At 33.4% G+C, this 15,644-nt stretch overlaps 1 protein-coding gene across 2 annotated transcripts in view; it reads left to right on the forward strand.

Moving 5' to 3' along the window:
• DIAPH2 (diaphanous related formin 2) overlaps positions 1-15,644 on the forward strand; it is a 1,022,518-nt gene that overhangs the window by 287,685 nt on the left and 719,189 nt on the right. For both annotated transcript variants that reach the window (XM_080794734.1, XM_080794733.1), the window contains 4 exons: positions 3,386-3,460; positions 3,551-3,620; positions 7,370-7,506; positions 9,435-9,543. In XM_080794734.1, coding sequence (XP_080650860.1) covers positions 3,386-3,460; positions 3,551-3,620; positions 7,370-7,506; positions 9,435-9,543 — 391 coding nt within the window. The remainder of the gene's footprint in view (positions 1-3,385; positions 3,461-3,550; positions 3,621-7,369; positions 7,507-9,434; positions 9,544-15,644) is intronic.

The raw sequence follows: 15,644 nt of genomic DNA on the forward strand, positions 1-15,644 counted from the left end.
AAAATGGTTAAATATCATAATATTCATGCTAAGTGAAAGAAGCCAGACACAAAACCTGCATACTGTATGATTCAATTTCTAATGATGTTCTAAAAACAGCAAAAGTAGGGTCACACATCTGACAAATGTTGCCAGGGTACTGGGAGTACGGAAAAGATATTGACTGTAAAAAGGAATGAGGGAATATTTTGGAGTGATGGAAATGTTGTGTATATTTTTTTTATTGGAGGTTCCATGACTATACATTTGTCAAAATGATGAATTTTACTATTTGTAAATCTTATTTCTGTAAAAAAGAAAGGAAAAACCCTTATGTTTCAGAGTGGTTCTGGGAATTATAAGAGATCATTCTCCTTCCCCATTTTTCATTCTGTTTGGTTCTTCATTATCCTCTCCTGCTTCTATGTTTCTTATAAATTTAGGGCCAAGGATAAATTGCAATTTCTTATTTCAGGGCTGAGATACTACAGAAAATTTATGTCTTTATCTGTCTTTATTCGCAATCTCTGAGGCAGATTTTAAATCGACTCATCAACTGTATATTTATACCTCTAGATATTCCAATTAGTACAGAATAACTCAGAGCTGGCATTTGCATACTCTGTAAAATATACCAAATATACTTGCTTGGACTGAATTCCTGATCTCTGTCCTGTGGCAGAGGGAGTTCACAGTATGCTTGAGAAGGGTGTATAAAGGAATCTTGAATTTTTAGCCTGAGTCCTGCCTGTGAAAGGCAGTGTTCTATGTCAGTGGTTCTCAAACATGATTGAGCATTAGAATCACCTAGAGGTCTCATTAAATTGCTGTGCCATATCTCCAGAGCTACTGATTCAGTGGGTCTAGTGGGGAGTGGAGTGGGTGGGGGGGCGAGGTTTTGTACTTCTGACAAGTTTCTAGCTGATGTTGATGTTGCTGATGCTGGTGGTTTAGGGCGATTACCTTGAGAACTACTGATTTATGCGTAATTCAGGTGTTGACAGTATCAGAATTCTTACCTATGTAGAGTAACCAACATTTTGTTTTTAAACTGCTTCATCATTTCATGACCACTTTTGTATTGGGTAAAATGAATATATATATATATATATATGTATACGTGTGTGTGTGTATATATGGGGAGGGGGGAGAGAGAGGATAAAACTGGGAGAAAGAGAAAATAGCATTTGGCTAGGGGCCACAAAGTATTTAGGGCCTGAAAGAAAAATGTTGCTGGCAAGAGAAAAAGGAAAAAAAAAAAAAGATATGGTTAGCTGCATCCCTTCTTTTTAACCTATCGAGTGTCATCATGCTGCATAATTATTTTATCCCTCTAGTAACAGGCTCCTTTTGGTGCTACCATTCTGTCCTAAAAGTCCTGAAGAGTCTAACTAGGCCTCCTTTGCCCATTGGCCTAAAATATTCTCTTAAGACTTTAAACTGCCTACTTGTTTAATAAAAAAGGCCTGAATCTCACACTTAGACTTAATGATGTATCCCATTTTTTTTTCAGACCAGTAGTAATTTTCACTGAGTAAAACCAAAATATCATAAAGTACATAATTTGAAGAAGTCTGGGATGTATGGGTGACTACTTTTAAGTGAACAAATATAAATCATATTCCTGTACCACTTTCCTAGACTAAGAAAGAAATAACTCTAATAATTTTAATACCACTGGGTATAAAAAGAAGATGACTAAAATTTAGAATCTTAAAAAAATGATTTATAAGTGTTAAGTTTAAGGAATTCATATTATTTTATCTTCCTAAATGCCAAAGCAGATACCAGGAGCTGTTTATACAAATTTATTCAGAATTTCTATTATTTTAAGGTTGCTGCTAGTGTGTATTGTGATTTACTGGTATTTGCTGACATATTATGCTTAGAGATGATGTTTTTCTTTTCTTCCACCACCACCCCACTGATTATGGAGAGTCTTTAGAGAAAATAGCTCATGGTACTGGTTGATTACATGCCTTAACTGAATAGTAGCTTGCTGCCAATTATCTGTTATTGCTGCCAATTATACTATTATTAATAGTAGCTTGCTGCCAATGGCCATTACAGTGCCCATTGGGTTTTTTTTTTAATCATTTCCACTATGGAAATTAAAGCAGAATTTGTTTAAAATGAGGTTCCTTATATATTATGGATACAATTGATTCTGAATATTTGAGCCATTTTTTCAATAGCTGGAAAGGTAGATTGAGGCTAGATCAGAATGTTTGGTTAAGGGACTTGAAATGTATTAGGTAGTCCAGAGGAAATTTTTGGACATCTGGCTGGTTAAATGCAGTCTAATCCAGCCTTTTGTAAAACGAAAAGAGAAAAGAATGGGCTGTAGAGACCCTAGTTGAAAGACTCCTGTCACATTAAAGAAAAGGTAACTAGGACTAATCTAGAATGTTAGCAGAATCAATGAAAAGGAGGAAAGGGGAAATGTGTGGGAGTCTTTCTAGAAGTAGAATATGTATGACTGGATGACAAAGTCAAATCAAACTCTATGTGATCAGTCTTCCGGGCTTTTACACACACATGGGACTTCATTTCCTGCCATTCTTCTAGGCCTGCTTGTTCCGCTGCAGCCACGCAGGTCTCCTTACAGTTCCTGGAATCTTTCAAGCATAGTAGCTACCACTTCTGTACTCGTTTTGTCCTTAATCCTTCTGCTATGAAAGTCCTCATTTCCTTGAAGGCTCTGCTCAGATGCCACCTTATCACTCTTCCCTGACTACATATTACAAAAATCACATCCTGGCATTCATTATTTGATTTATCAAAGTTGAATTTTTTTATAGCACCAAAGCACTGACATTTTATTATATACTTGCTTATCTGTTTCTCTTATGTCTCCCTCTTTTTAGATAGTAAGCTATATGAGTGTAAAGGCTTCTTTTTTTCCCCTTTTATGTCTCTGTCACCTAGAACGTGGCTGGTACTTAGTAGGTACTCAGTAAATATTTGTTGAATCAATGAACAGAATAAATACAAAGTTGACTGAGATAGAGATCAAAAAATTATGAAAATATTTCAGGTCTCAAGGGTTCAGAGAATAGTGGTGTTATTAACTGAGTATGGAAGATTGGAAGAGGAGTTGACTGAGGGTAACAGAGACACAGGGGAATATAAATTTGTCTTAAATCAGCTTAAGTATTTAATGCTGGTGAAATAACCAAAGCAGTTCTGTGGAATGGGCAATCTAAAATGTGAATAGAAGTCTGGCATTGAGGTAAAGATCTCTGAGTCATCTTCATAGAGTCAATACTTAAAGTAATGGAAGAATGAAAAAATGAGAAGTGATATAAAGACAGAATTATCAGATTTGAAAATTAACATTTCATTTTGGATATTTAATGTTTTAAAGATACAAACTTATTTATACATATTTCTATTTGTTTCATAGCTGGGTTAACAACTTTGGCCATGAAGGTCTTGGACTCTTATTGGATGTTCTGGAAAAGCTTCTGGACAAGAAACAGTAAGAATAAACATGAAAAAAAAAATCACTAAAGGGAAAATTTAAAATTTTTTAAGCACAACATAACATGTTTGTTTTGCTTCTATTCAGGCAAGAAAATATAGACAAGAAGAATCAGTATAAACTTATTCAGTGCCTCAAAGCATTTATGAATAATAAGGTAAGTAAGTAATATTTATTTCTGCCTGTCACAAAAGGAGAGAACTTGTTCAACAGTATGTGAAAGTATGAAGCAGACAGTATAGTAGGTGCTTATTCAGTTTTCAGAGGTTCTTTATTATGCAAATTATCATAGACTTCATTGAAATATTATTTAAAATATACCTTGCTTCACAGTATGTTTATTGGTAGGTTTTTATAATTATGGAAACACGGAAGTCTGTTTCCAAATTAGATACTACTTTTTTTTTTTTCTTTCATGGTTACCATTTTACAGTGTTTTTATTCCATTGAAAAGGAAAACTCAAAGCTATGGTTTGACTTGTTTGTTAACAGCTTTTATAAGGTTAAGATTTCTATTTTATGTTCAATTAGTATCTGTGAGTTGATGCATATAGAAAACATTTTTGGATGATTGCAAGGGTTTTTTGTATATGTATACCAGTTGCAATATTAGGGACTTTCTGAATTCTAGACAAGGTTGTTGTTTTTTTTGTTTGTTTGTTTGTTTGTTTGTTTTTTTAAATAATCTTTGCTCAGGGTACCTGGGTGGCTCAGTTGGTTAAGCTGGTTTAGGCTTATGTCATGATCTCAGGGTTCTGAGGTGGAGCCCTGTATTATGATTCCTGTTCAGCACGGAGTCTGTTTGTCCCTCTCCCATCCTGCTGCCCCTCCCTCCACACATGTGCACACACACACATGCTCACTTTCTTTCTTAAATTAATAAATCTTTAAAAAATGAAAATAATCCATGCTCAGGTTATGAAGTTGTAGTTTTTAATTCTTTTTCTTTTTTTAAAATGATTTTATTCATTTGAGAGAGAGATTGAGAGAACGAGTGGGGAGGAGGAGGAGCAGAGGAAGAAGCATACTCTGCAGAGCAGGGAGCCTGTTGCAGGGCTCTATCCCAGGATCCTGGGATTATGACCTGAAGCAAAGGCAAGCGCTTAGCTGACGAAGCCACCCAGCGCCCTGTAGTTATTTTTTTATAAATAATTTTGGTACTTTATTAGACATTTCATATATATTCCTTTAAGGTAAAACACCATTGACTAATTCACTAATTGTATAATTTTCTTTAGATGGAATTTTAATAATCTAAATGTTTAATAGAAATAATTATAACAATAACCAAAAACTGGCCAAATGTATAGTTATTAATATAAATATATAGTTATTAACAATGTGATAAGATTGTCAGTCTTTCTTAAACATGTGGGATTATGTATGATTTATATATGTATATATTATGCGCACATGTATCAGCAAAGGATTTTTGGTATGTGGAGTGGATGCTTGCTAGTTGACATAAGGCTTTTGTGTAGACTATGCTAATTGTGCTGTTCCTAGAGGTCTCTTCTGGGAAGATTTCTATCACTATTAATACTGAATTTCTCAACTTCTGTGCCCTTAATCTTTTGCAGCAGAATTATGCAAAATCTGATCTCTTTACAGGAAGGTACTTAATGAACGCTGCATCTCCACAATTCAAGATGAATCTCTTTCTCAGTTGAGGGAAACAAAGAGATAATAAAACAGTACAGTAGTAGAAATTGGGAGATGTAGTACATGCTTGACCACTAAGTTGAGTGGCCTTCAGAAAATCACTTGAAGCTTTTGTCAGTCCCCTTATCTGTAAAATTAGCTGTAGGACCCTTTGTTTTAAATTCTTATTGACTTGCATTGTCAATTCTCATAGCTTACCAGGACACTAAATAACTGTAATCAAGATCATCACTAGAGAAAGTCATAGTAGGGGTATTTCCTGTAGAGCTTTTTCCCATAGGACATAGTTGATATGTGAGTATATAATTACTGTTACTTAAGAGTTTGGCGGTTTTGAGCACATGATGGTTTGACTTAGATTATTCTAAACTAAGGTTAACCTATAGTTAGGACATGTTAGTATCCTGGATATAAATGCTCAGAATATGAATAAATGGTGAATCTTAAATTATAGGCATGTGAAACAACAGGCATGAAGTATACATTCAAAAATAAAAAAAAAAGTATAGTGATATATCCACTTCATGTTGGAATAAATTGTCATAAAACATGAAACTTTCACCTGAAATAACTTAAACTTCTTATTTGTTGGCCCCGAGGAGTTTAGTTACCTTCTTCAAAAACTCTTTTCCTTTATACCAAACATGTAATAATAGAATCATAAAAGGATCAAAAGCAAAGCATTGCCTCTTAACTTCCATTGCTGTAATATTGCACTTGTGTTTAGATTGATGGTTTTTCATTATTTATTTCATTTTTATTTTCAGTATGTCCCTATGTATTAGAAACTACTTTTAACTTTTAAATGAAAATTTGAGAATTTAAACAAGTTTACTCTCAGTCTATTTGATTTTCAAAGCTATTAAGTTTGGTAATTGCATGGTAATCCTCTCTTAGTTTTACATATACATTTTTCACTTATTTTCCTTACTATTTAGTATCCGCTGGCCACCTTTATACGTGCTTTCCCATTCTGTTTTCTTTGCTTCTTTTTAATCTTGTCTCTCATTTCTTTTCTTCCCCCTCTTCCTCCTCCTCTTCTTTTTTTATTTTGGCCTTGTTTCTGTATGTATTATTTATTATGACCTCTGTTAAAGTTACATTTAAGAGCTTTAGCTATGTTCTCCTTCTCCATCCCCCCCATTCTTTTGGAAGTTAAATTAGGCACCATGAAAATATTCATATATTTATTACTCAACTAAAAGTTATACTTGCAGTGACAATTTTGATCTGATGAAATGTCAGATTTTTACCATTAAAACTAAAAAGAAGCAAACATTTCATAAGAAATCTGAGAAATACTTTGTGGGGGAAAGGTGAAAGAAAATACCTTCTAAATGTAGTGAAAATTGAAGTTTTAGCCTTTTTAGGTATTCGTTTATCCATTCTTATAGTGCACACTTTTGTGGTTGTATTTGAGCCTAGAAAACAAATGAAAATGGTGTCTCCTCCACTCTGACACTTAACCAAAACCCAGGCTCCATTTACCTGGGTTCATAGCTTTTGTAATGCAGCACAGCTTTCAAAGGGGGAGGATAATAGATGGTATGGGAAAACCTATATAAAGGCTTATTGCTTCTTTAACTGGCATATAGTATACAAAAGAGCTTTACAACATTTTACCCTTTTGTTCAGTTTAATTTTCCACACAAACATTGGAGAATTTAACCATCAATTCTAGACATCTCCAGGAAGACCCAATGACATAAGTAGAATTACTTAAGAAAATCATATCAGGGCGTGCCTGGGTGGCTCCGTCTGTTAAGCAACTGCCTTTGGCTCAGGTCATGATCCCAGGGTCCTGGGATCAAGTCCTGCATCAGGCCCCTGCTTCTTGGGGAGCCTGCTTCTCCCTCTCCCTCTGCAGCTCCTTCTGCTTGTGTGTATGCTCTTTCTCTGTCAAATAAATTAATAAAATCATAAAAAAAGAAAATCATATCAGTATGTACTTTACATGTTTTTCTTTGTTAAAGAAATACTGAGTATTCACATATTTCTCCCAAAGCTTTATGGAATTTTTAGGCAGGCTAATGTAAATCATATCTGATAAGGGAAAAAACTCCCAAGATATAGTCATTTAAAATAAAAAAAAAGATAAGTAACTGGATTTGAAAAACATTCATATAATTAGGTAGAACCTCATTATGGAGGTATATATTTTTAGAAGAACAATGTAAGTTGCTTTTTAAATTAAAGATGTGTTGCAAATACATTTTGAATGAAGGTTCCTTTTTTTTCCTTTAGTTTGGACTGCAAAGAATTCTAGGAGATGAAAGGAGTCTTTTGCTATTGGCAAGAGCAATTGATCCCAAACAACCCAACATGATGACTGAAATAGTAAAAATACTTTCTGCTATTTGCATTGTTGGAGAGGAAAACATGTAAGCATTGCTATATTATGTTAACTGCATGGAAGATGGCCCTTGAGAAATTAAAATTCCATATTTTGTGCTTTTTATTAGGTAACTTGCATGAAAACAGTATTACATTTTAGAAAATAATTTATTGGCATTTTATCATATCTATTTACATTTCAGCATTTTTTAAACTTTTTGAAACAAATAGATTTAAACAGATAGAATCCAAACGGGACATTCTTCAAAGTTGGATTCAGAGTGAATGAATAGAATTTTATCTAGGTGAAGGTAAAGTAATCGTTAGAAAAATAGACTGAATATAGAGACACACACACACACAGCCCGCATATGCCCATTATAAAATTTGACTTCTTTAACTCACTGAATTGACTAGATACTTTTGTTGTTCTATTATTTTATTTAAAATAGTATTTTACTTTATCTGCCTGTAATAAGTGAAAAAATAAAGTAATTATGTATAAAGGAAAGTAAACTAACCTTTTAAAAAGAAAGAACAAAAAGACCGTTTGCATTTATTCGAAGTGCATGTATTTGTTAATTTTAAGAAATTGTTGCTGAATTTACCTTAGTTTATACCTTTTTAAGGAAATAATATTGACTGAGAAGCAAAATTTCAGATTTGATGTCATTAACTAGTTAGTATGGAACCATTGTGATAAAGAGTGAAATATCTGCTAAGGACACGAGCTAAAATATTTCTTTGAAATTTTGTGTGACAGTAATAATTTCAGTTTCAATCAGAACAAGGCTATGCAAAGATTTCAGAGTATTCTAATACATTGACTTTTTCATACCTATTAGAACAGAATGAGATCTTGCTTAATGCTGCTTAGTGTCCTTAGAGACCAAAAGCCAAACACTAAACAAAAATATTATCAGAGAGCATTAACTCTTACCTTACTGAGAACAAACTAAGAATGAACCTAACATATGCAAAAGTAGGAATTCTTTAGGTTTTATAGGAAAATCAGTTTATATATGAGTAAAAAATATTTTTCTTGTCAATTGGATTTTCAACACTTAATTCATATAATACAACCTATTGTGGTATAGTTGTATCTATAGTTTGATAAACACAGTATACTGCATAGAGGTTAATTTGATTCAGACACTGTATAGCAATAGTTTCCAATATTTTAGTTCATGTAAATAGTTGTCTTGTGCTATGTAATTATAGATGCTTCTCTAATTACCTAGACTTTCCTCTTTCAGTTTTTCTTTCTTATTCCATTTTCAAAGAATGTTGATTTTTTAAAGTTGTTTCAGATGTACTTGCTCTTTCTAGTATTTTATTATAAAATCAGTCTATTTAAATGTGAATAAAGTTTTAATAATCATAGATGTCTTATTATGCTTAAATGATTATTAGTATCTATGTTAACACATGAAATACCAAACCTGGAATTTTAAATTTCAGTGTTTATCAAATAAATATGTTTTAAAAGATGTTACCCAGGAAATTTATTTTCCTCAGGGTTTTTTAATTGAAGTTTCATTTATTTGAATAATTGAGTTTTCATTTTGCTGTCCTAAAATTATTTAAATCTATCAATATTTGACTTGTAGAAATAGGTGGATAGGAACAGAACTCTTTTTTTTTAAAGGTTATATTTATTTATTTGACAGAGAGAGAGAGACAACTGGAGAGGGAACACAAGCAGTGGGAGTGGGAAAGGGAGAAGCAGGCCTCGCGCTGAGTGGGGAGCCAGATGTGGGGCTTGATTCCAGGACCCTGGGATCATGACCTGAGCTGAAGATAGATGCTCAGTGACTGAGCCACCCAGGCGCCCAGGAACACAACTCTTAAATTGTAGTGGTCTCTATATACATCAAATGCCCTAAGGAAACTAAGACTGAAAGAAAGAGATAACCCATATTCATGTGCGTGTAAGATGGATTTCTCATTTCTGCTTTCTCCCCCCACCGCATAGTCTAGATAAACTTCTAGGGGCTATAACTACAGCAGCAGAAAGAAATAATAGGGAACGATTTTCACCAATTGTGGAAGGATTAGAAAATCATGAAGCTTTGCAATTACAGGTGAGTTGGTTTTGTCTTAAGTTGCTTCGGGGGTTTATATTTAAAGTATTCATTTTTTATGACATCAACTTGTTCTCAGCTATCATTTATATAGAATGGAACATAAAAATGAAATTCTTCCTATTGCTTGGTCATTTATAAAAGCTAGAAGTTTTATCTGTTAGAATAACAACTTGTTTAAAATTAGAAAAAGGACTTCTGGTTACTATAAATTATGGTATTCAGTAAATAATAAAATAAACCATGAAAATTAAAACTTTACCAACAACCAGAGCAACAAGGAAGAAGTTTAGCCAATAGTATTATCCTAACAAATATTGATGAAGTCTTTGTGCTTACTTTAGAAATTTAGGAAATCTAAGCATATCTTTATGCCATCACACAACATTCAGAAGTCTGACTCACCAGAATAAGGTGGGGACTGAATTGCAATTCTTTGGTCAGAGTCTATCTAATAGCTCTGTGTATACCCAGCCTAAACATCTTATTTAGAAAATGACAAAACTTACTATCTTTTCTTAGCTGGTTTCATGAAATGACCCATTTTATGAAAGATAACTTTGTTCTTGAGCGATGAGAACTCATATTTATTGGCCATATTTATGGTAAGAGATCATGGACTAAGCATTTTCACTTACATACATTATCTGATTAAATTCTCACAACAACCCAGCTGTGCAGGCACTATTATCATCTCCATTTTGTTTATAAGATGAATAGGTTTATTTAGAGTAGATAACTTGTCTAAGCTGACATAGCTTGTAAGTGGTAGAGTCAGAATTTGACATCAGGTTTTTTGGTCTTCAGTTTTCATCTCTTTCTTTTAGACAGTGTTTACCATTTAATGCACCACGGGGAACTCTTTCTGAATTATTTTTTTAAACTCCTGTAGTATCATTCAACAAAGATGATGTAGTTTTGGAATATAGGTGAGGTTTGATAGGGTCTGGAACCAATGGCCAAGAAAGAATTCTTGAGATGTCTTTGGTGCAAAATGGTGGGTTTTTTTAAAGCACAGGAACAGGACTCATGGGCAGAAAGAGATGCTGTACCTGGGTTGAGAGGGTTACTGATTATATACTCGGGGAGGTGAGGAAAAGCCAGGTTTTCGAAAGAAATTTCATATGCCAAAGGGGACCTGCAGGTTCTAAGGACATTTAATTGTATCTACATTTCCTTCTAGAAATTAAGTTACTGCTAAGAATGTTTTTTTCTTATAAATCACTAAGACATTTGTAAACTGAGGAAGACACTTATCTTACAGGACTGTAATCTTTATGTTAACCGTTTTTTTCCTTCCCTTAGTTTAGGGCAGCCAGGTGTGCCTGAGGAATATCACACATATCTCACCTGAGAGTGGGTGAGGGGGGTTTGTGGGGCATCAGTTTGTGCTTTGTCCTTAGCTTCCCTTCTGCTCTCTTACCAAAGAGATGATTCCACATTTAATTTTATCAAGTTATTTAGTAGTGAGTGTTTAAATGTTAAAATTTCTTATCTGATGTAAAACAATTTACTTTCTCCTTTTTTTATTGTATTATAAAGTATTAGTTTTGTTGTTGTTGTTGTTGGTTTTTTTTTTTTTTTTTTTTTTTTGGCCAAGGTTTGAAACTATAAGAGATAAGAGATAGATGAATTGGCTTGTCCAAAGAGAATGCTATAGTTTTACAAAACTATAATCTCTCTTTAAATATTTAAGGATCTTTGTTAATTGTTACTCCTTCAACTATGATGATCATTTTGAATAAACTCTTATGGTGTGTCTTTTATATCCATTGTATCACATTTTTAATAGTTGGGATATTACTTCTATCATTGATGTAGGAAAGATGTTAGTGTTCAAAGCCCATGACCAAAAAAGAATTCTTGAGAAGTCTTTGGTGCAAAAAGGTGATTTTATTAAAGCAAGGGGATAGGGCCCCTGGGCAGGAAGAGCTGCACTGGGATCATGAGAAGTGGCCCATTATATACTTTCAAGTTCGGAGGGGGTCAGGGATAACATAAATCTCTAAGGAATTTTGGAAGCAAGGTTTCCAGGACCTTTAAGGGGCTAGCTGTTGTTAGGAAAAGGTTATTTATTACTATCCAATAAAACCTTAGTTATGAGACCCTTCAAACATATATCAGTTGGTCATATGCTTGGGGAATGATAAAGGAAGTTTCTAAAGGAATTTTTTTTAAGATTTTTTTATTTATTTATTTGACAGAGAGAATTGACAAGTAGGCAGAGAGGCAGGCAGAGAGAGAGAGAGGAGCAAGCAGGCTCTCCGCTGAGCAGAGAGCCCAATGCGGGATTCGATCCCAGGACCCTGAGATCATGACCTGAGCCGAAGGCAGAGGCTTAACCCATTGAGCCACCCAGGTGCCCCTAAAGGAATTTTTTTTATGTTAAAGTAGACTTACAAGATCCTGGGGGTCAGCTAAGATTCCCTTTTGCCTTTAGCAGAGCATTAATATCCAGGCAGCTGAGTTCCTAGAGGAATGTCACTCTAGCCATTTTAAGGACTTGTGAAAGGACTACAAGTAGTAAGGAAATTTAATTTTTCTTTTCTCTTTGTATCCTATATCACTGTTTCCCTTTTTAATATACTTATTATAAAATTTATCTCAGAATTTTTAATATCTCTACTGAAAGATTTGAAAACTGTACTTTTTAGATGAGTTCTTAAAATCTTTGTTCTTATTCCTATAGTTGGGCTTACCTAACTAAATTTCCCTGGCATTCAGTCATATATAGGAGTTTCTACTTGTCTTGCAGTGTTTAAGAGGAAGTAAGTATTTTAGATATATTCAAAGTTTTCATTACTCACTCAGATGACTCACTCAAAACCACACAGCTATTGAGGGGTAGAGCTATAATTTGAAACCAGGTGTTTATGATGCAACAGTTGTATACTGCGTTTTCTGACCTTTAAAAGGACACCCCTCCATAGAGTAGTTCACCCCAACCAATAAGGTAGAAATGAAAATTGCTAGCCTTCAAGAAATTGGATTGCATAGAATGATAAAATGGCAAATTGTTGACCAGTAACATATAGAAGAATTACATACATCTTGCTAGATATTCAACAATTTCTTGAATATTGATTATACATGCAAAAATATGCAAATCATAATTTGAAATTTCCTATTTTGATGAGCTAATAATTAGTAATTTGTTATATACAGAGCCTGTTACTCTTACAAGAATTGTGGCATGGGTTTATTTATTTGGACTGTCATGTGATTGAAAAAATATCATCTAAAAGTTCAAAAATATATTCAGAATACAGAATGAAAACCAAAAGTCTGAAAAATAATTAAATAATTAAAATTATTAATTTTAAAATATTAAAAATTAAAATCATTATTAATTATTAAAATAATTTTAAAGTGTTGTTTAAAATATAATTAATACTGTATTTTAACAGAATTACTTCCTGAGACTATGATAACATTTTGAGAAGTCTCAGGATACTACAGAAACAGTAAAAGTAATTCTATTAAAATATAGCACTAATTATATTTTAAAAATACAGCTATATGCATTTTTCTCTTTTTTTATTTTAAAACATATTGTTAACTTCTTATAGTCTCTTTTGTGATACTTCACACTGTGCATCACATCCCATACCCCAGGATGAGGACAAGAGAATGACTAAACAATGTAGATGATTAATCTGTGACTAAAGAATATAGATGATTAATCATGTAGAAATGGAGATCATTGAAATGCAAATAAAGAAACTTACTATTTTTAGGGATTAGAAATCAAAATTTTGGTCCTAGCTTACCATATTTATTAATAATGGAGAAAAGTCACTGACTTATTATGAATTTTAAATTTTAATTCTCATGGAAGCTTTATTTAAAACAGGTTTGGCACACCATTTTGAAACTTAAAGCTATTACAAAGAAACTAAGCAAGAAAAAGAATCTGGATAGTGGACTTCGTGATATTCAATTCAAGGGCACTTGTTTTCTTTCCAGTACAAGGAAAAATGTTATTCAGTAATGCCAGATTTGTACATTGTAGTGTTGTAGAAAGAATCCAAAACTAAAAGTCATTAAATATAAGTTCTAGTCTTATCTTTATGGCTTATTATTAGCTATATGATCCTGGGAAAATCAACTAATCTTTCTAGGTTTTCAGTTTCTTTACCTTTAAAAAGCACATCGAACCAGAGTATTTGGTATTTTTGAGTAGTACTCTGCTTTAAAATCACATGATTTCTTCGTTTTCTATATCTGGGGTTAGATTTTCTTTTTCTTTGAAAGTAAACTGAGTTTTCATTGATAAACAGTAATATTTTTAAAGATATATATACTTGGAAGTTGAACATACCAATTTTCAAACCTCCATTATTTGGGAATGAGTTTTGTACTTCTTTGGAGCCTAGGTTTTAGATATTAGGCCAGAAGACTTATTCATTAAAGTCTCCGGTTCAGTGCTATCCAGTCAAACTTTCTGCAGTATCCTGTATTTGTGGTGTCCAGTATGGTAGCCAGTAGACACATGTGGCTGTGGAACACTTGAACTGTTGCTAGTGCAACTGAGCAACTGAATTTTTCCTGTTAGTAATTGTAATTAGGCTGAATTTACATTGTGACTAGTGGCTCTGTATTGAACAGAGTGTGTGTGTGTGTGTGTGTGTGTGTATGTGTATTTGCATGCATATGTATGCTGAATAGGGAGTGAGGTGGCAGGAAGTAAAGGAGAGTGAGAGACCATTATTCTGGATAATAGGATGCTGCCCATACTTCCTGAAATGGAATGTAACACATTTCAGGAACTGTTTTCTACCTTTACTGTTTTTTTGTTTTGTTTTTTGTTTTTTTGTCCTTTTGCATTTCAGTATGAATTTTGATAACCACTTTGTCTTTTTATTAGAGATATAAATGACATCTACAATAACCATTTTATATACTAGATAGTATATTGTTAAAATAATTGTATGCTGGGCTGCCTGGGTGGCTCAGTCTGTTAAGTGTCTGCCTCCAGTCCCAAGATCAAAGCCCTGGATGGTCTCCTTGCTCAGCAGGGAGTTTGCTTCTCCCTCTCCCCCTCCCTCTGCTCCTTCTCTCTCTCACTAACTCACGCTCTCTCTCAGATAAATAAATAAAATCTTTAAAAAACTAGTTGACTATTTTTCTAATTAACTTACAGTTTCAAAACTAGATATTTCTAGTGTATTAAACATGATGCAATAGTTAAATTTTCCTATCTTACCCATCCTTAAAATCTTGTCATGTGAATCTATGAATGGAGTTAATGAGCCGTCTGGATTATACTACTTAATTATTCTGTATTTGGAGTAAAACGATATGGTTGAGAATCATGAGTTTCCCCCTTACTGTGTTTCCATGTATAAGTTACCTGCTTTGAGCCTCAGCTTCATCATCTCTGAAATAAGGATAATAGTAATACTGACTTTGTCTGGTTTTTATGAGGATGAGACTAGATGGTGAATTATATAAAGCCTCTAATACTGTTTGTATAATAATAATGATGATGATGATGAAGAAAGTAGTTTGGGGTTCTGTATTTAACTATGAATTCAGTTTCTACATAATGGGTATTTAGTGTTTGTAATTTAGTAATGATATATTCTGACAGTGAAACTAATTATATTTTTAAAATTTAATTTTGTATGTGTAAATGACAATTGTTTTGGTTTTGGATTGATTTTGTTTCTATCCTCTAAAAAGGACGATGATTATAAAGGAATGGAGATAATTAAGATGATTTTTTTGTTCTCCACATTAAAATATAATATAAATATTTCTATAAAAGAGTATCACTTTAGGGGCACCTGGGTGGCTTGGTTGGGCATCTGCCTTTTGCTCAGGTCATGATCCCACGGTCCTGGGATCAAGCCCTGGGTTGGGCTCTCTGCTCAGCTGAGAGTCTACTTCTCCCTCTCCCTCTCCCCCTCCACCCCTCCTCCCCCACTTGTGTTCTCTGTCTCGCTCTCTCTCAAATATATAAATAAAATCTTTAAAACAAAAGGAGTATCACTTTAGGAGAAAATGTTGGAAAATGACATGATGGTATAACTATTCTGCTTAACTTATTTGTAATTAATTAGATATCTGTTAGAATTTGATAAACAATAAATAGTACA

Source organism: Martes martes, assembly GCF_963455335.1.
Source record: "Martes martes genome assembly, chromosome: X".
NCBI lineage: Eukaryota > Metazoa > Chordata > Mammalia > Carnivora > Mustelidae > Martes > Martes martes.